General features: G+C 32.1%; 1 protein-coding gene across 1 annotated transcript; it reads right to left on the reverse strand.

The window, feature by feature from the left end:
- Positions 1–626: 626 nt before the first annotated feature.
- On the reverse strand, positions 627–21,360 carry LOC139491972 (uncharacterized). The gene is made up of 3 exons (XM_071279963.1): positions 21,204–21,360; positions 20,230–20,321; positions 627–2,859 (listed from the first exon to the last, which is right to left on the reverse strand). The coding sequence occupies exons 1-3, from the start codon at positions 21,317–21,319 to the stop codon at positions 2,003–2,005; spliced, it is 1,065 nt and encodes a 354-aa protein (XP_071136064.1). The 5' UTR covers positions 21,320–21,360; the 3' UTR covers positions 627–2,002.
- Between the last annotated feature and the right edge of the window lie 1,526 nt (positions 21,361–22,886).

Consider the following 22,886-nt stretch of genomic DNA (forward strand, 5'->3'; position numbering starts at 1 on the left):
TGGGATAGATAAGTACCGTGACACGTCTTATAGTAATGTGAATTCACACTCAAAAATAAGAGAAAACAAACGACACAACGGAAACACAACGTTAAAATGTAACACACAGAGAAACTAACTATAATATAACAATGGCCATATTCCTGACTTGGTAAAAGACATTTTTAAAGTAAAAAATGGTGGGTTGAACATGATTTTGTGGCATGCCATAATAACCTCTATAAATAATATAGCCTAAAAATAACATAATATACATCAGAAAACATAATTGTAGACAACCTTCTTGATTTTTGATGAATAATAACAATACGTTATATCTTTAAAAAAAACAAAACAATATGTTTGATTTCAACATCCTTTCTTTTTTTTCCAATGGTAACAAATGTTTTAATCTTTCCTGACAACACAATATTTCTGAAAGAGGAAAGATGTTCTGTATATACTTGAACTGATAAAAAAAGAACAAGATGTGGTATAATTGCCAATGAAACAACTCTCCACAAGAGACCAAATGACACAGAAATTACCAGGTATATGTCATCGTACGGCCTTCAACAGTGAGCAAAGTCAATACCGCATAGTCAGCTATAAAAGGTCCCTAAATAATAAATGTAAAACAACTCAACTTGAAAACTAACGGCCTAATTAATGTACAAAAAATGAACGAAAAACAAATATGTAACACATCAACAAACAACAAACCTTGTCTGTTTCTTATTAAACTATCTGTATACAAGTTCTTTTGATGAATCTGTGTATTTTGACTCATCCTGCCATGGTATACTGAACCCCCTTTTACACCTCCAATTTAAAAAAATCTAGCTTTTATAACTCCGTTACATAGAAACATTACTTCAATAAGTAGTTCGTATGTAATTAACATGTTACAACAGATGTTTTGAAAATTTCACTTATCTGTGGTATTTGATCCTCCTGCCAACTTATATGTAATTCCATACTATATATAGATTAGACCGTTGGTTTTCCCGTTTGAATGGTTTTATACTAGTAATTTTGGGGCCCTTTATAGCTTGTTGTTCGGTGTGAGCCAAGGCTCCGTGTTGAAGGCCGTACTTTAACCTATAATGGTTTACTTTTATAAATTGTTATTTGGATGGAGAGTTGTCTCATTGGCACTCACACCACATCTGCCTTTATCTATAGACCTTTATCTTTTTTTTAAATCTAGCTTTTCTTACTCCTCTACACATAAGTAACATTCCAATAAGTAGTTTTTTTTGTCTTAAACATGTTGGAAAAGATGTTAAAAATATTGTACTTAGGCATGACAATTTGCCCCCCTTGCCATGGTATATTGCCCCCCCCCCCTACTATAGACCTTTATATTTTAAAATTCTAACTATTCTAACTCATTTACATAGTAATAATAGTCCAATAAGAAGTTGGTATGTATTTACATGTTGTAAATTTGTTTTGAAAATCTGACTTATCCATGTTATTTTGACACCCTGCCATGGTATATTGTACCCATTAGTATAGACCTTCAATTTAAATAATAATCATAGCCATCATTTTTTAATTATATTATCGGCAATACCATTTACTTAAAACATGGGGGTCAATTTTCAATGGTAGGGTTCAAGATAATCACCCCGGAGTACAATTTCCATCTGGTATTTTGACCCTGGGTTCACTTTTCAGGGAGTCCAACATACCATATGACACTGGGTTTATACTAACATGAACAACACGACGGGTGCTACATTCAACGTTGACATTATTATTTTACTTACGAGTTCGAATGTCCATTTGGTATCTTTCATCTCACTCTTATTCTTTTTCTGTTTTTTTTTTCGAATGTGATATACTTATATCAACTAAATTTAGAATCATCTGACTTTAAATCATATTTCTTACGTTTGCATATTGACACATCATGCGATTTTGCTCACACTCTGATTTCTACAAGACAATGGGTTGTCAAAGCATGAAACTTTTTAATTTGTTTTAATAATTCAAACTTGTCTACATTTTAACCATATTAAATCAAATTCTGGCAAACTTTCCCAAGATAAAACCATCGACCAGTGCTTCTTAATATCAAACTAATCGGTTGAAAGAACGTTTGAATTGGTATCCTTGGCTTAAAGGGTGACTTTGGGGAATACATGATATATAACACTTGCTGATCTGAGTTCATAAGGTTCATGTCAATCATCCATTCTACTGCTAGTTTATAATCCTGGGCAAACATCAAAAGATATTTTGATCTGCCAATAAAAAATCCACCAGCTATATAAAACCTACTTTCATACACAATTTCAGTAGGTGTGAGCTGATCATTAAAAAAATCGACCTGAGAAAAGGAAACATGGTCATCTTTTACATTTCTTGGGATTGACATTTTGATATAACCAGGTTTTTTGTTTCTGAAATAGCCTATGTCAATCCATGCCAGAAATGCTGTTGTAGATAAATTTTCTGTTATAACCTTTTCCAATAATTCATACTTTGTATTCATAGCACATGAATATGCTGGTATTGCTACATTTTGATAGTATTCCTCGTATTCTGTTTGATTATAAATGTCTTCTAATCTTTTTTTTAATTGAAATGACCAGAGATTTGATTGATTCACTACAAATACCTTTGTCTTATATGTTGGAAAGTGTTTACGAATTGATTTAAACTTCATTGCAAATTTATTTTCGTCCGTATACAGGATCACAGTATTGCTTACATACTCAAATTGTTTCATCCAATTAAAATATGTACTGGAAGAATAGATTGTATTTCGCGTTTTTTGGAAAGCCCCTATGTTGAAGTAAGCTGTTATTAATGTTACATCTTCTGTCTGACTTCGATATTTTTGATTTGGAAAACCAGATATCTGAAAACCTGAAATAAAAAAAAAAGAAATGTTGGTAATATTTTAATGTTCTCTCACGTGTATAATTTGAGGACTTGTTGTTTTTCTTTGTATGTTGATCTGAAATGGTCATTTTGTTCTGACTTAATAATGTTTTTTTGAGTCTGTGTATGTCTTTTTATTAATTTCTCAACTTAAAAACTCTGTTAAATTGAGACGTGTTCAAGCATTTTGATTGCAATCAACTAAGATATCTTAAGTCTATGGACAGGATACTTTTAGAACAGAAGAAAGCAGTCCATCAACTTAATCAAACTGTTTGACTGCTTTAGAATTTAACTGATGCAATCTTAAGCAAACAAGCAGGTGTAACTATTCGGTTACAAACCAGACCTGTATTTTCTAGGTCAGCTTCAGACCTATTGATAAGTTAAAATTAAACAAGACCGGCAATATTGTCGTGTTTATCAGTTTTCATTTCATTTCCTATATCAACATTGTATAAACAATAACAGTACCGTTAGTTTTTGTTTCTAGTACATGTATTGAGGTATACAATTCTATGTTAAATTTGACTCAATTGTTAGAATATATAATAATGGTATAAAACATCTGTTCTTTTTGTCCATAACGATTTATAGTTTTACATACATTGAGAACTCTCTTAGTCTACAGTTACTATGGTTACTAATATTTATGTTGATAGCAATAACAAGTGACAGTATTTGTTTTTAATTTAATTTCTAGTACTTGCCTGATCATTGCGTATTTGTCTAACCTGAGGATGGATTGTTAGACATACAAATAATGATTTTTTTTGTTTAAAATTGACAAATATGTTGTCGCATAAAAAGTGTCAATTTGTCTATTTTAGTAGAATATTATACAACGGCATTAACATTCTGTTCTTTTTGTCACGAAAGATGAAAAGTTATTTACAGTTTTAGAGTTCTCTAAGTCTGCAGTTACTAATATGTATGTCAATAGAAACTGATAATGGCAGACGTAGTTTTATCTTTAGCGCCTTAGTTAAGCTTACGATCAAAATACACAAATCAACGCAATAATCTACTTTGGTGTCGTAACTGCAATTAGACATTAGAAAAGAGGGATCTGAACCATTGAGTATACATTGTAGCTACATTTGGAACCACTTCAAAAAAGGTGAGAAATATTGACAAGACTACAATGAATCTAAAGTCTACGGAAGGAGAATTAATCCCTATTAAAGTTTGAATTATACCAACCATGTCATTGCTTCACCACTTCAAAGTCACAACATAGGAATAACGCAAAATTTGTCATATTGTATTTCACATTTGAGTTAAATATCATTTTCTTTTGACCCAGAATGTAAAAAAATGTTCTAATATTAACGTACCTTTTTGCGGTACGGCCGCTATCTTTGTGACGTCACGTTATTGTGATAATTTTATGTTGATTGAATAGAAAAAGAGGGACGAAAGATACCAAAGGGACAGTCAAACTCATAAATCTAAAACAAACTGACAACGCCATGGCTAAAAATAAAAAAGGCAAACAGAAAAACAATAGTACACACGACACAACATAGAAAACTAAAGAATAAACAACACGAACCCCACCAAAAACTAGGGGTGATCTCAGGTGCTCCGGAAGGGTAAGCAGATCCTGCTCCACATGTGGCACCCGTCGTGTTGCTTAAGTGATTACAAATCCGGTAAATAGTCTAATTCGGTAGGTCATATTCATGAAAGGGAAGGGGATTGTAGTTACGACGTAAGGAACATATCCGATATCATTTGTGAAACGGTTATTCCATAACGGTCAACCAACTCGTGATGGCGTCCGTAAAATTTACGAAGGGATGATTTCAACTTCACCATTTGGAACTCTTGGTTTAATAGCTTCCTTGTGAGCAGCAAACCTCTATCAAGAAAATCATGATAGGAAATGCAAGCACGGGAATATCGTATCAATTGGGAGATATATACCCCGTATGCAGGTGCTGCTGGAATGTTGCTACTTAGAAATGGAAAGTTCACAATTGGAAAGCTGAAATCATCTCTTTTGTCGTAAAGTTTTGTTTTCAACCGACCCTCATTGTCAATTTCTAGATGTAAGTCAAGATATGAAGCCGACTTAACTGTATCTGTAGTATCCTTTATCTCTAGTTCGATTGGATAGATGCGTTCCACATAGTCACCAAATTTTGAATTGTTTAGTGAAAGAACATCATCTATATAGCGGAAAGTAGAGTTAAAGGATATTGCTAACTTCTTATCTTTCTTCCTAAGAAGTTCCTGCATGAAGTCAGCCTCATAATAATAAAGAAACAAGTCGGCGAGTAGAGGGGCACAGTTTGTTCCCATTGGAATGCCGACAGTCTGTTGAAAAACACGTCCTCCGAACGTAACAAATATGTTGTCAATCAAGAAATCAAGCATCTTGATAATATCAGTTTCAGAGAATTTTTTGTTTGAATCAGAGTGATTCTTTACAAAGTAGGATTTATCCCTCCCTAAGACTAGAAACTGATAATTGAAGACGTAGTTCTATCTTTAACGCCTTAGTAATGCTTGCGATCAAAATACACAACACAACGCAATAATATACATACTCTGTGTCCGTTTAGTCAAAAGTAAACGGCCGTTTACTTCAGATTTCACACATTTTTTTAAAGTGTACTTAAAAGTAAACGGGTTTTTACTACAGATTTTACAAGTGTATTTTTACGTGCATTTGGAAGTAAACGAGCGTTTACTTTTCACGTTAACTGATTGTGCAAATTAAGAAAAACTGTGTGTTCCTTTGTACATTTATTCTATTAAAACGACTTTTATATTAATATTTTACGTATATGTGTTTCACACCAGAACAATTCAAAAACACTTTTAATTCGAAATATTAGTTTTATTGAATTACAAAAAATCAGTGTCAATATCTTTAATGATTAGCAGATTTTCTATATTATCTTTTCAAAAGTTACATGTACAGATATCGCGGCGGATAAAATGGTTATCCAACACATCGGAAAATCATTTGTATATGTATAGATTATCGGGTTTTCTACACATTGATATCGTTAAATATCAGCGCGAGCCACAATGTGAACCTTTTTGGCGAGTGAGCGTAGCGAACGAGCTAAAAAGTTTCACATTGTGTCGAACGGCTGATAAGTTACGATATCTATACGTAGAAAACCCGATTATCTGTTTATCGTTCTATTAATGGTCTTTTTTCCTCTCCCTAAGACAGTTTTACGCTTGACGAAACAAGCTTGATAACGTCTCCTCTCGCATTGTGACGTCGCTGATAACTTCTCCTCTCACATTGTGACGTCGCTTATAATGCCTGGTCTCGTTTTGAAGTCTTGATACGAGAATTACTGAGCGACAGAGCAGGGTGATATAGGCCTAGGGAAGGACGATAAGATGGGATATAAACATCGTGGTTTTTGTTGCCTCTGTCCGAATTTTTAAATGTCTCTTCAAATTTCGAACTATAACTGGATACCATTAATACATTATTCTTAATCGGTATCCGCATTGGATTTACATGATTTTAGCTTCTGTTTTGCCAATTTTTTTAAACGAAAATTGTACAGTGTATAGACATGGATATTAATAAAGTGTTGTATAAGAATGTACATTTGTACCATCTAGTCAATATAGACAGACTTATCCATAACGATTATTTATAAATGATATTTGGGACGTTCGAAAATCTGAACATGAATGCAATGTTGACACTGGACGTTATGATACAAACAAACTCAATCAACCTACCTAATACATTAACAGTTTACTACTTCAAGGAGAAAACTTTTCATACATTTCATTATAAAGTACACGAATCAGTCATGTGAGTGTTAAATGATGCCGTTTAAATAGTTTAAAACACAAAGCATTACGAACTACTGACATAAATATTACTGATTTACTATGTGACTATAAGATTTACATTATAAAGTGCAAATATGGTCAGTTTTGGTAAATGCGGACAAATTGTTTGTTATTCAAGTCAGTCTGAGGTATGAAAACTACTGAAATTTCTTTACGATTATTTATTTTAAATTATAAAAAGTATTCTAAATTGATGCGAACAAAGATTTTCAAGTTAGTATTTTTCAATATTGCTTTCATTTGTATTTATATAATAATGTTGTGTTTAACCTTGACTTTGCGAAAATAGAAACAATAGTGCACGATCCGCAAGGGTGTGCACTATTGTCTCTCAACCTGGCTACTATTTTCCATAATCAATGTTAAACACAACATAAATATCATTATTATTTTAAACATACTTATTTATAGTGTATTGGGAAACAAGTTTTGCAACTTATACTGATTGTTTACTATTTTAGATAAGGCTAATTGTGCATTTCTATGTAAAAAAATGCTTTATACATGTAGTATGAAATTTCAAAAGAAGCCCTTTATGTTACTCTGCATATATCTGAGTATGTCTGAGTCAGTGACAACTCTACAACAGATTATCCATCGGATCGCCATCAATGATGTTGATACATGGCTGTGTACATTATGTATATACAACTCGTCTAAAGATGAACCCAACAATGTCAGATCTGTAAATTTGCTTTCGCAATTTTTTTGTTCTTCCCTCTTCTAGCGGCGTACTACAGTACATGATATATAAGGCATGGAGATGTAATTATTTTCTGTGACTGTATCTTACATTAATTTGTAGGATCCTTTACTATAGATAATTGAGCTGATCTGTAACAATAACATCTCTATGCCTTATATATCATGTACTGTAGTACGCCTCTAGATTAAAACTGACGAGGAAAGGAAACACACTGCCACTGAAAGCTTCATTTTTATGAAGCCCAGGTGGTCTTGTGGTCTAGCGGGACGGCTGCAGTGCAGGCGATTTGGTGTCACGATATCACAGTAGCATGGGTTCGAATCCCGGCGAGGGAAGAACAAAAAAATTGCGAAAGCAAATTTACAGATATCTAACATTGTTGGGTTGATGTTTAGACGAGTTGTATATAAACATACATATATATTGTCTTTAAGAAAGTTGATTTTGTCTTCTTATCTGTTAGAATTTGGTTACAAATAAATAGATTCAAAAGCATGTGTTTAGAGGGGAAACAATTGAGTTTAGCTCTATCTGAATATAAATCATTATTGACTAGTTAAAAAAGTAGAACTCTACTTAAGCTTGTGCTAGAAGTTGTCTTAAACTTGCTATGATGTACCTATACTTTGCTAATTATCAAAGGCATGAACTCATGTTGACATCAAGCTAAAGAAGTATAAAAAATTCATCGTGCTATAGCTTTGATTGCCCGTTATTGTTTTGGATTTTTTTCTAAACAAACTTTACTCCATACCCTTCCATTTCATTCTCATTTACATTTTTCATAGTACTCAATAACTTAAAAAAAACAATGATTTGGTCATAACTATTTATCTGAAACAAAGACTCCAAAAGTATCCAAACAGAGTTGGCTTCAACGACAGTAAGCATAAGTAAACAAAGAACACAAACGTTCTAATAAGAAACTACAATATTTTAAGTCTCTTTAAATGTCAGAACTATTTAAATGATATCTATGTCGTTATCCCCTTGTTGTTAATTTGTAATAGTTTATTAATTGTCGGGCTATCAAATCAGACCCACTTGTCTGTCAAAGCAACTAAGCTCCGCATTTGCACGTGAAATTGACAGACTGTTCAAAAGCAAGGCATAATATTGTCGCATAGTGCAGTTAACGCTATATAATTCTTATAAAAACTATGCAAATATAAAGCAATTTTAATATCGAAGGACATTCTTTTATGCAAATATTACTCATTTACAATACAGCTATATAGATTAAATAATAGAGTGCTAATATGTATGGCATGGTATTGGTTGCAAAAATTTGATGTTTTTCATATAAAGGCAATATTTTTAATTTAATTGGTATATTTCTTCATTTAAATGCAATATTTTTTATTTGAATAGTATATATTTTTACATTAAAATGCAATATTTTTTTTATTCAAATGGTATAATAGTTTTTACATTTATATACAATAATTGTATATGGGAAATTTTTTGACGTCACAAGGTCAAATTTGATATTGTTCATATAAATGCAATATTTTGAATTAAATTGGTATATTTCCTCATTTAAATGCAATATTTTTTATTTGAATGGTATATTTTCTCATTTAAATGCAATATTTTTTATTCAAATGTTATAATTTGTCATTCAAATGCAATATTTCTGATTCAATTGGTATAATAGTTTTACATTTATATGCAATAATTGCATTATGGGAAATTTTTTGACGTCACAAGGTCAAATTTGATATTGTTCATATAAATGCAATATTTTGAATTAAATTGGTATATTTCCTCATTTAAATGCAACATTTTTTATTTGAATGGTACATGTGGTATATTTTCTCATTTTAATGCAATATTTATTATTCAATTAAGTATTGTAGTTTTAACATTTATATGCAGTAATTGAATTATGGGAAATTTTTTGACGTCACAAGGTAAAATTTGCAACAACGTTTGTGATTGGTCGGTAATTGTTTGGATTTCTCACCATTTTTTCTAAACATGAGTGATTAAGAATTAAAAAACTGACGCGCTAGAATATCGCCCCTCTAACCAAAGTTTGCGTTCGTGCGAGTTAGTGCGCTGGCTGTTAATGGCAATTAGGGCCAGGTCGAGCAGAAAATGCAAGTGACAAGTAATACTTATCAATTTGAAAAGTAACAATAAATAATTATAAATGACACACAACCTGTTCATGGTTAGAAACAGATATCTGCGTGCATGGCAAAAACGCCTCTAATGAAAACCCTACAGTCTACACATTGAAATAAAAAAAACTACATAGCAATTTTCTGCTTAGCTTTTTTATACTCCGAATCCATTAAATAGATTTGTTTCAAGCTCTACAGTAGTTCAATAATCACTATATATCTTTGCATAACTTTCAGGACTTTTGATTGATTTACTTTTAAATACTGCATTGGGAAAGGGGAGGGGAGTGTTATACAAGTTTATTTTGTGACACAGTATATAATATAATTAGATAGAAATCTTTTATGATTTATATCCAACGAATTATAGAATTGTACGTTTATCTAGACCCATACAAAATGTATTTAATAAGATACATTTAACAGTGGCGGATCCAGAACCTCTGTGTCTAGGGGGAGGGGGTTCAGATTTATATAGTTGTGTATAGATGTATATATATTCGAGTATTGGTTGTAATGGTTATGGTGTGTGTGAGGGGATGATGAGGGGGTTCAGATTAAAGATCGTTTCTATAATTCCATATCTTTAAGTTTTTAACCATTTTACTGTTTTCTGTATCCTTTGATCTCTATAGTATTTGTCCTAAACATGCATGAACTATTTGCCACTAGACAAAAGGCAATAAAAAACAATCAAGGTATTCTTTATATTTTATAGTTTTTATGCCCCACCTAAGATAGTAGAGGGGCATTATGTTTTCTGGTCTGTACGTGCGTCTGTCTGTCTGTCTGTCTGTCTGTCTGTTCGTTCGTTCGTCCGTTCGTTCGTCCGTCTGTCCCACTTCAGGTTAAAGTTTTTGGTCAAGGTAGTTTTTTGATGAAGTTGAAGTCCAATCAACTTAAAACTTAGTATACATGTGCCCTATGATAGGATCTTTCTAATTTAAATGCCAAATTATAGTTTTGACCCCAATTTTACGGTTCACTGAACATAGAAAATGATAGTGCGAGTGGGGCATCCGTGTACTGTGGACACATTCTTGTTTGATTATGTTATCTATAGGTTTGGTCCCGCTCATTGCACATTATTCGCGCTATGTAACGCCAATGCTGTAAATGGTGACTAATGCATAGCATCATATAAGTTCGTTTCTGTATGTGTTACATTATAACGTTGCGTCGTTTGTTTTCTTTTGAGTGTAAATTCACATTGCGATAAGACGTGTCACGGTACTTGTCTATCCCAAATTCATGTATTTGGTTTTGATGTTATATTTGTTATTCTCGTGAGATTTTGTCTGTTGCTTGGTCCGTTTCTGTGTGTGTTACATTGTAGTGTTGAGTCGTTGTTCTCCTCTTATATTTGATGCGTTTCCCTCAGTTTTAGTTTGTTACCCCGATTTTGTTTTTGTCCATGGATTTATGAGTTTGAACATCGGTATACTACTGTTGCCTTTATTTACTAATACAAGAAACTTTTTTAAAATTATAACAATTTACTGTATGCTTGGACGTAATAGATAGATGTCATTAGTCGAAAGTCATGTAATAAAGTAGGTCTTATAAAAATACAATAGCATTTTAATGTATATATAGTTAACAATGCTATTTGTTTGAAAAAAGGGTTAGGGGCAAGGTCTTTTTAAAACTTATTAATAGGGCGCGTTTCTTTGTTTATCGGTAGTGAGCCAGAAAAAGTCCATTTAGTTTTTTTGCATTGGGAAAATCTTCTGGCTCTCTTACACCTCTTTTTTTTATGGCTGAGGCACAGAACAAACATGGCGTTGTTTTGTCTGACTGTAATACATTTATCAATGCAGATATATTAGATTGTGAGCTGTGTTATAAACGTTTTATTGTATGACAGCCTTAGTAGGACATCCATGTAGGACGATAAGCTGGATACATATAAGAATATACGAACAGTCAAGGAACGATTATTTGATATTCTGGGGAAGGGATTTTCATTGATTGGTGTTTAACGCTATACTTTCAACACTATTGGGCTATTCCGTGGTGGTCAGTTTAATTTATTGATTATGGATGGGGAATGAAAGATAGGGCATTTTTATTCATTTTAATGTGTCTCTAATCATGCCTATTTTTCAGCTCGTACCAGGCAACCATAATCATGTATGAAATCCTTCTGTCCCCAGCCCAACAAGTAAATAAATAACAAATGGTGTTCCTCTTATTTAACGCAAAATTAACGAAACACAAATATGTATAACATAGCAACAAACGGCAACAACTGATTTACAGGCTCCTGACTTGGGACAAGCACAAACATACAGAATGTGGCGAGATTAAACAGGTTAGCGGGATCCCAATCCCCCCCTAACCTGGGACAGTAGTGTAACAGTGCAACACCATGTTTGTGATCACTTAACCCATCCTGAAGCTGGGACAGTATTGTAACAGTTCAATAATAGAACAGCCTGCATTAATCAGTTGTAATTAGATTTACTCAAAAGATCGGTACGAGACACACTAGAAAACAAACATTTAGACAATAGACACAGAGCACCGACATAAGAGTATTTAAATTTACTGGAAGTTTGCTCAAAGCTACTAGTACAGAAATAAATCTTGTTCTCCGAGACTGAAGTATCAATCAGAACACAACGCGCGGCAAAGGATTCATTAAAAACGAAACAGTCTGAGAAACGTCTGATTTACGTTGTATATACATGTAGATATAAGAAGATGTGGTATGAGTGCCAATGAGAAAACCCTCCATCCAAGTCATAATTTGTAAATGTAAACCATTAAGGGTCCAAGTACGGTCTTCAACAGGGAGTCTTTGCTCCGAACAACAGGATATAAAGGGCCCCCAAAAATGACTGGTGTAAAACCATTCAAACGGGAAAACCAACGGTCTCTAATCTATTTAAAAAAACCGTTATACTTGCATACAGATCCATATATAATGAAGGTTTTTGAAAAGTTGTGGTCTAAACATTTTGACCACCGAAATTTTGCATTAGAAATAATAGTTAGGACCCGAAGATTTTAACGGCCAGTGTAGGACTGGCACGAACGCCAGATTTAGTTAGAGATGCGATATTCTGATGCGTTTTTTAATCCTTAGTCACTCATGTTTAGAAAGAAATCCTAAAAATTACCGACCAATCACAAACGTTGTTGCATATTAGACCTTATGACGGCCAAAGAATTTCCCATAAGGCAATTATTGCATATAAATAAAATAAAAAACTACTATACCAATTGAATAAAAAATATTGCATCTGAATGACAAATTATACAATTTGAATACAACATTGCATTTAAATGAAAAAAATATACCATTAAAATAAAAAATATCGCATATGAATGACATATTATACCATTTGAATAAAGCATATTTCATTTAAATAAAAAATATACCATTCAAATATCAAAAAATATTGCATTTAAATGAAAAATATCAACTTTTTGCAACCAATACCATGCCATAAATATGATCAGTTTTGATTGATACTAACAACAAATTTATTATACGAGTCAATCCGAAGAAAAAAAGAAACTAAAATTTGTTTTCTATTCAATATTTCGAAAAAAGAGGACATACTGGTATTCTAAATTGATGCAGACAATTTTTTGTTGTCATTATATTCCAATATCGATATAATTTGTTTTATACAATCCATCCTTACATGAACATATTACTTATTTACTATGCCACTATAAGATTTACATGATAAAGTGCAAATACGGTCAGTTTTGGTTGATGTGGTCAAATAATTTTGTTATCCGGGTCAGTCCGAGGTATGAAAACTACTGAAATTTGTTTACGATTCAATGTTTTGAATGAAAGAGTACATGCTGGTATTCTAAATAAATGCAGAATTTGTGTTGGTATTCACTATATTCAAATATTGCTATAATTTGTTTTATACAATCCATCCTTACATTAACATATTACTGGTTTACTATGCGACTATAAGTTTTAAACAATAAAATGCAAATACGGTCAGTTTTGGGTAATGTGGACAAATAATTTTGTTATACGAGTCATTCTGAGGTTAGAAAACTACTGAAATTTCTTTTCAATTTAATATTTTGAAAAAAAGAGGACATGCTGGCACTCTAAATTGATGCCAATAACATTTTGTAGTGATTGTTTTCCAATTTTGCTCTCAGTTGTAGTATGCGGTCCATAATGACATAAACACCTAACTGAGTTACTACACGGCTATATAGATAACTTCATAATGGGCAAATATGGTCAGTTTTGGTTAAAGAGATCAACATTATTTTGTTCTACGAGTCATCCTGAGTCAGCCAGTCTGTGATGTGAAAACTGTTTGATTTTAGTGATGATCAAATTAGTTAAATAAAAGAAAGACATACTTGAACTAGTTATTTATGAAGAAAAATATTTTTACTATGATTAATTTTCATTTTATTAGAGAGGTGTGATAACATTATTTATCAACTGTAATTGTAAATATTTCAATCGAAAATAACCAGTTGATCCTTTAATTTTGATGTTACTAATTATTTGATACTTTTGGTCAGTGTATCCAGGATACGATGAAAATCTGCGTTAACGCCCATTTACACCAAACAGAAAACGTACGTTTACTTTTGACGAAAATATAATATTTGCATTTTTCCACGTTAACGCGGAAGTAAACTCTAAAGTAAACGTCCGTTTACTCTTTACAAAATTAGAAGACGCACCGTGTTTGCGTTAACACGGAGTTTAACGCGAAAGTAAACCGCCGTTTATCCTTTTATGTCTACTGAAATTTCGGAGTTAACGCACAGTTAACGCAGCATGAACATCAAGTTCACGCGAGAAAACGCTGCGTTATTTTTTTGCGCCGTCTCAATGCTAAAGTCATCAAAATTAAATGACTAACTTGGTCATTTTCGATTGGCATATTGACTATTACTTTTTATTCATAATGTTAACACATCTCTTAAATTAATTGAAATTTTCTTTTTCTTCACCAAGAAATAGTTTAAGTACATGTATGTCCTTTTATTCAAACAATTTAATCATTACCAAAATCAAACAGTTTTAACATTTCAAAATGGCTGACTCAGAATCCCACTAAACATGCTAAAGACATAACGTTCAATGAAGGCCCCTTACTTTTTTTAGTATATATAAATGACATTGTAAACGACATAGACTGTAACATAAAACTATATGCTGATGATACTTCCCTTTTCATAGTAGTTGAAGATGAATATGCAGCAGCGAGCAAACTTAATTCTGATATAGCGACTATCAACAATTGGTCAGTCCAATGGCTGGTAAATTTTAATGCAAAAAAGACTGAAGCTATGACAGTTTCCAAGAAATCAGTTAAACCCCATCATCAACCTCTTTATATGAATGATGATATGATTTCAGAAGTAGAAAGCCATAAACACCTTGGTTTAATTTTTCATGAGGATGGTTCATGGCATTTTCATGTCAATAAAATAATTGAAAAGATAACACCTAGATTAAATTTATTTCGTGCCTTGAAATTCAAATTGAAAAGAAAATATTTACAAACTATATATTTAAGTTTTATCCGACCTTTATTTGAATATACAGATATCATTTGGGACAACATTCCAGACTATTTAAGGGACAAACTAGAAAATATGCAACTTGAAGCGGCTAGGATAGTTACTGGTGGTACTAAGTTATCGTCCATAAATAAATTATACGACGAAACAGGATGGGAGTTACTATCAGAAAGACGTAAAAAACACAAAATTATAAAATTTCATGAAATGTTTCACAATAAGACCCCTGATTATTTAAGCGACATTATCCCTCAACAATTGTTCAATATTCATAATTATGACACACGACGAACGAATGACACGCAACATATAAAGTGTAGAACTGCATTTTACCAGAAATCTTTTCTCCCCTCAGTTATTCAATCCTGGAATGCTATTCCGGACGATATCAGACTAAGTCCATCTAAGTTAACACTTAAAGGTTACCTTAATCAAAATGTAAGAAAAATGCCAAATTATTATTTTTATGGAGACAGGAAAGGACAAATACTTCATGCCAGACTTCGGATGGATTGTAGCAATCTGAACGAACATTTATTTAAGAGAAATCTTGTAGAAAGTAAAAACTGTACCTGTGGTAGAATCGAGAGCAGTAAGCATTTTCTCCTCGAGTGTAATAATTACTCCCTTGTCCGAAAACGTACGATAGAAAAAATTCCCTTCCCATACAATATAGAAACACTCCTATTTGGCTGCAATAACCTCAATCAAGAGGAAAATGTACTCGTGTTTAAAAAAGTGCAACAATTTTTGGTAGATTCGAAGCGTTTTGGCTAATAGCGTCGTTCGTGCATGACAAAGATCGTAATTGGGTGAGACAGTCTTGACAAAGTCCTGTAAACACACTCCGCCGCCGGTACATATATATATAGGAAAGATCTGATGAAAAAAAAATCTACTTTTTTATTTGCAGTTATTTCCCTTTATCTTTTTTCTACAGGGAGACGGATTAATATAAGGGAAACCTTGTTTCCGAATCCTTTTGTAATATGTTATCACTGTATTTATATGTGTATGCCATGTACATGATTTTTTGAAATAAAATATGTTTAAAGTAACGTGGTGGACTGGTTTCTGTTAGTTTTTTTCGGACTTTAACGTTACTAAACGTTGTGAGTACGTTAAAATGAAACATTGTGTGGATGTTTCAGTTTGGTTATGTTGCAAACAATACGTTGTAGAAACATTGACTATTAGTTACTTTTTAACGTTACTTGACTCAAAACGTTCGAACAATGTTCCTCTTTTTTTTTTTAGAAAATTTAATTCTTCCAAAGAGAATGAAAAATTAATAGAAAAAAATGCAATTAAGTAATATGTTTGCCATCATGAATATTAATCAAATCTTTATTTTGTTTTAAAGAGTCAATGCTGATAGGTTTTGAAACCCATCTTAACCCAATGCTGTAATACAAAAACACTTTAATTCCTTAGGAAACATAGATTGACTGATTAAAAGTTAAATATCTATAATTATGAATTACAAATACAATACGTTTTCTTAAGTTGGCTTTAGATTAATTTGGCTATTTATTTTAGGTAGTTTTTGTCATAAAGCTCTTCAACGGTTTCGGTACTTATACATCCGTCGGATTCCAAATGTTTGGCTTTGAGCGTTACTGGTGAAGGTAAATCCAGAAAAGCGCCTCGGATACAAGAAATTATTAAACGTGTTGTTTTCATTTTATTTTAATCTAAGGGATGTAAATTGCTCACAAATAAAACCTATAATTTCTGTCATATTATTATGTATGTTGATCTCTTAGTTTCGGGTTAAATAGATTTTGTTTAAATCATTTATAATTCTTAATAAACATGACCATTTACCACTGACATTAGTATCATTAAACAAATTGTATGTTACCAATATTTCACTGTTTTATTTCTGAAATAATTGTTAAATATGAAAATTGAATTTATAACCATTTTTAAGTTTGTTTGTAGTCTGTACCTTGCTACTTACTTTTTCAGAAATGTTGTTTAATTATTTCTACTTCATAGTTTAGGATATTTCTTTAAAAAAAAGTTTATAAATAATGGCAGACAGATTCGTGTATGAATTGCTTGAAGTAGATTTTCTTCCAAATTTACAATTTTACATTATAAAATGAATTTATAGGTCAGGTTTTCGAGCACTACAGAAGAACAGATAAATCAGAGTGTAAAAGAAATAGTCAGAATCGTAGACAATATTCTGACTAGAAAACGCATAAAAATGGAGATGGGACAAAATGCAGAATGAATTACTTCAAGTAAGTAACATCATAGCCATCATTTATGCCATATAGGATTCGTAATTCGCAAAAATATATGCATAAAACGTTAATGATATGTATTTAGATTTGACTTCCTATTTTTTTCACTGGAATGATTTGTTAGTAAGAACTTTCTTGGTTTACATTCTTTTGTTTCTGTATCCATATCTACCCTCAATTTTCCTGCTTAACTTAGCAAGCACGGTGAAGTCTGACCATTATCATTATGATAATGCATACGTAATGCCTACTGCTGTGCCTTGTATAGTCTAGGTAAAATATTAAAAAAGAGTACTTTTCCCTGTTTATCTTATGTTTGTATTACCAGTACATTTGGAACAATGTCGTTTTTGTGGGTTTTTTTTTTTTTTTTAGGATTTAGTATATCCGTAAGAAGAATACATTGAGTACTCATTTATTCATTTCTTTATTACAGGGGCAGTGAACTAAGTTTTATGAACATTTGCAATACTGGAAAAGAATTAAACATAAGACGAAGTCAGAAAAAGTGACAAAAGAAAGTGCAGCAGAAAACAAAAGAAACATTCTTGTGAATAGATCCATGTTAGAATACAGAACTAGGAAAATAACTGTATGACGTGAACTGGTATTCCAATGGGTACTAATTGTGAACTCCTATTAGCCGATTTGTTTCTGTACTCGTATGAAGCAAAATTCATTCAAACCCTTTAAAAAGACAAACAGAAAAAGCACCTTGCGAAATTCTTTAATTTCACTTTCCGATATATTGATGACTGTATCCTATCACTGAATAACCCATATTTCAGCCAATACTTGCATCTCATATATCCCAACGAACTAGGAATTTATACTGATTCTAGAAGGACTGCTTCATACCTTGATATTTTCCTCAATATTGACACAGATGGACGACTGCACACGAAAATCTATGATAAACGGTACGATTTCAACTTCCCAATTATCAATTTCCCTTTTCTCAGCAGTAACATACCCTCTGCCCCTTCGTATGATGTAAACATATCTGAATTAAAACGTTAGTCTCGTGCATGTTCACACTATACGGACTTCATATACAGGAGTGTGCTCTTACCGCAGAAACTGCTTCAACACAATTATAAGGAGGACAGATTAAAAATGACGCTCCGTAAATGTTACGGACACCATCACGAATAGGTTGATCCATACGATGTATCTTTGTCCAAACAAACTATGGACATTTTAACCACGTGTTTGTCATTACGTCGTCTGATCTTTATTATTACCGAACGTGACTTATTCCTGAATGTGACTGTTTTGCTGAGTGTGAATATAGCTTGTTGTTCGGTGTGAGCCAAGGCTCCGTGTTGAAGGCCGTACTTTAACCTATAATGGTTTACTTTTTAAATTGTTATTTGTATGGAGAGTTGTCTCATTGGCACTCACACCACATCTTCCTATATCTATTTTAATGTAGATAAGGTGGGCTATTGAATTCACGTCTTAACACGTCTTAACAACAAAACAGAAACGTTCCAGAAACATTTCCTGAACGTTTTTGTGTTTTGTGGGATGACTCGTAAAACAAAATTATTTCATCTCATTAACACAAATTATATTGTTTAATACAAAGGACAGCAATATTGAAATAAAATGATTACAAAATTTTGTACGCATCAATTTAGAATGCCAGCATGTCCTCGTTTTATTCAAAATATTGAATCGTAAACAAATTTCAGTAGTTTTTATACCTCAGAATGTTTCGTATCATAAAGTTATTTGTCTGCATCAACCAAAACTGACCATATTAGCATTTTATAATGTAAATCTATATAGCCGCATAGTAAATACGTTATATTTCATGTAAGGATGGATTGTATAATACAAATGGTAGCATTATTTGAAAATAATGACTATAAATGAAATCTGCATCCATGTAGAATGCCAGCATGTCCTATTTTAATTCAAAATATGAAATTGTAAACAAATTTCAGCAGTTTTCTGACCTCAGACTGACTCTTATAAAATAATTATTGGTCCGAATTAACTAAAACTGACCATATCAGCAGTTTATTATGTAAATCTATATAGCCGCATAGTAAATGAGTTATATTTTCAGGTAAGGATGGATTGTATAATACAAATCATAGCAATATTGAAACATAAAGACTACACAACATTGTTCGCATCAATTTAGAGTGCCAGCATGTCCTCATTTTATTTAAAATATTGAATCGTTCACAAATGTCAGCAGTTTTCTTACCTCAGACTGACTCTTATAAAATAATAATTGGTCCGAATCAACCAAAACTGACCATATCAGCAGTTTATTATGTAAATCTATATAGCCGCATAGTAAATGAGTTATATTTTCATGAACGGATTGATTGTATAATACAAATGATAGCAATATTGGAACATAATGACTAAAACAATGTGTTCGCATCAAGTAAGAGTGCCAGCATGTCTGTTTTTTATTCAAAATATTAATCATCAACAAATGTCAGTAGTTTTCATATCTCAGACTTACTCGTATCATAAAGTTAATAGTCCGCTTCAAGAAAAACTGACCATATAAGCACTTTATTATGTAAATCTTTATAGCCGCATAGTAAATGGATTATATTTTCACGAAAGGATGGATTGTCTAATACAAATGGTAGCAATAACGGAACTTAATGACTAATGCATGTCACATAATCTTAACCTTAAAAAGGCTACAATCAATGCAATTTGTAAATTGAAAATGTATGTAGACAATCAGGTTTTGAAAGAAATGTAATTTTAAAATTTTATTACAAGAATGGCATAATTGAAAATTAAGTTTGAAAATGATTATCTTTTGTTAAATTTTTAAAACCATCAGTAAAGTTGTGTATTTTTGTTTTGATAATTGGATTACTTACTTTTAAATATCATTATTTGGATTACTTACTTTTAAATATCATTATTGTATGTTCAGTTAGCATAAACACGCTTATAACACACAGGAATACGATACAACGTAGTGCAGTTTTGTTTCCAACTCTGGAATATAATAAATGTCAAATTATAACTCTCATTTTATTGTTGGAAACAGTGAGTTTAGTTAGTTAACATCCGATCATACTTTCACTATATGAATCAAACCAATACAAAGATCCTATAATGGATACGCATATAATGTACACAATAATGAATCATAGCCATTAATCAAATTATGTTTTTTGTTTATCATTCATATCAGAATATTATGAGTTACATATATATTTGGTAAAATCACTAAACTAATGTTTTTGGGAATTGAACGCACTATCACTTGCCAATACTTGTGCACGGAGTCTTGAATGTGTTATGAGATTTCAACACCACCGTTTTGTACGATTTAAACTTCAATGGATATATAATGTATAGAACAAATCTTCACGTTATTTTTCTATACACTATTTGCATGCGCTTTGAACAGTGGCAGTATAATCAGTAAATTGATTTTGCTGTGTAATGGTAGAAGTTATTGGTAAATCGCGAGCAGTCTTTTTGTACCTTAGACATTATAATATTTTGAAACGTCAATATTCTCTTTGAATTTAACATTGTGAGGTATTTTTGGCACCGCAATTGTAAACAATTTGCAATGCGATATGTGTGTGAATTCACATTATTATAAGACGTGTCCCGTTACCTTTCTATCCCAAATTCATGTATTTAGTTTTGATGTTATATTTGTTATTTTCATCGGATTTTTTCTAATGTTTAGTTCGTTTCTGTGTTTGTTACATTTTAATGGTGTGTCGTTGTTCTCTTATATTTAATGCGTTTCCCTCATTTTTAGTTTGTAACCCGGATTTGTTTTTTCTATCAATGTATGAGTTTCGACCAGCGGTATACTACTGTTGCCTTTATTTAATAGCAAAACAATTCTGTACTTACCCCGGCAAAGACATGAAGTCACCGTGATTTATATACATACACTGGACATGAAAGAATGAATGCATCCATATCAATAACAGGTAATCAATGATGCATGAAATAGATGTGTGTACCATGGCACGAGAAGAAACACACCCGACATTTATTTTTGAACAAATTAATCCCAGCCAACACAATCAAATTTTTTCAATTTTATTTAAATGTTGTAAATTTATGTCATGAAACTATCGACCTTAATTTTTGAAAAACAAACAAAACAAGTGTATAGCAGAAAAAATATTGCAAACACATTTTCAAATATATTTCTTAAGATATTGTTAAGAAATATCACGATATAAAAGTCAAATAATTTGCCGGGGATGTTTTCTTTAAAATTCCTGCAAAATGTTTTCGTATTGATATAAATTCGTCTGAGTTTCCAGCTGTTTGATATAACAAATCATAAGATTAGTGGTAAAAACCAATTCACATTTCAAAGTATTCGAAATCAGAAAGTATTTACAGATTTTGACATACATATCCAAAAACTCATCATCAATAAGCCGCTAATAAGGTATTTCTGTTCAACATTACCTTTAGTTCATGAAAAATGACAATGTGCGATAAGCATCAGAAGTATCAGAGAACAGAATATTGAATCAATATTCTCCGTTCAAATTAAATGTAATGTGGCATATTAAAGTAATGATTTATTTGTAAAGTCTAAAACCCCAATTGCGTACCCTTGCCAAATAAATGTCGTATCTTGACCATTTGGTACCTTTGCCATTTCGTATCTCATGGAATATCAACATGTAAACCATTTCGTACCTCAAGAAAGATGTATATATATGCCATTTTGTTCCTCGTGGAAGATTTGTGTATATACATTTGTTTACCTCATGGATGATTTGTATTTTTACCATTTAGTCTCGTTGATCTTTCGCTGTGAGGCGGGAGAAGTCACGAGGAATGCATCAAATTTAGAATTACAGCACTTAAGAGATATTATATAGGAATAAAGCTAATAAACGTGTTTTTTTTAATCTGTCCTACTTTTTTTTAATTTAATATAATATTAAGTTCAAATATAACATGCATTATCCAGCGAGTAAGCCGGTTACAGTTCACATTTCTGCTGATAACATTGATTTTATTTACTTTGTAAACTTGTTTTTAAAGACACACGCCCTACTGGCGTCTAGAGATTGGCGAATGGTTTTAAGAGGATAGTATTCTACCTAATTGGATTAAAAATGTTTATTAAAACCACATGCTAATTGCGACGTGTGTCTAAATAATGGTCTACATCAATTTGATTGAATGTTTGACATTGGCGTCGTCGATAGGATCCGAGCATATATAATATTAATGTAGAACAATATATGAAACTCACCAGGTTTCTTCATGTAATACAGCTTCTGACAACGACCTGCTTTATTGCGGTGGACAGCTGTTACAGAACCTTGATTTGGTTACTGACGTTTCTCTGAATGATGATTTCCAGCAGCTATTTATTTATCAGGAGAATCCGGACGATGAGGCACCACAGGGAATATTAGCCTCGTCTACTACTAATGATGATTTTCTCATTTCAGAGGTTCAGGGGAACAGGTATCCGACAACCAGTCATGACTATTCATGTACCAGGAGGGGGCGAACAGTTAAGCCTTCCGCTCGGTACACAGATTTCCAGTAGTTTCA

The sequence above is a fragment of the Mytilus edulis genome, chromosome 1, assembly GCF_963676685.1.
Source record: "Mytilus edulis chromosome 1, xbMytEdul2.2, whole genome shotgun sequence".
NCBI lineage: Eukaryota > Metazoa > Mollusca > Bivalvia > Mytilida > Mytilidae > Mytilus > Mytilus edulis.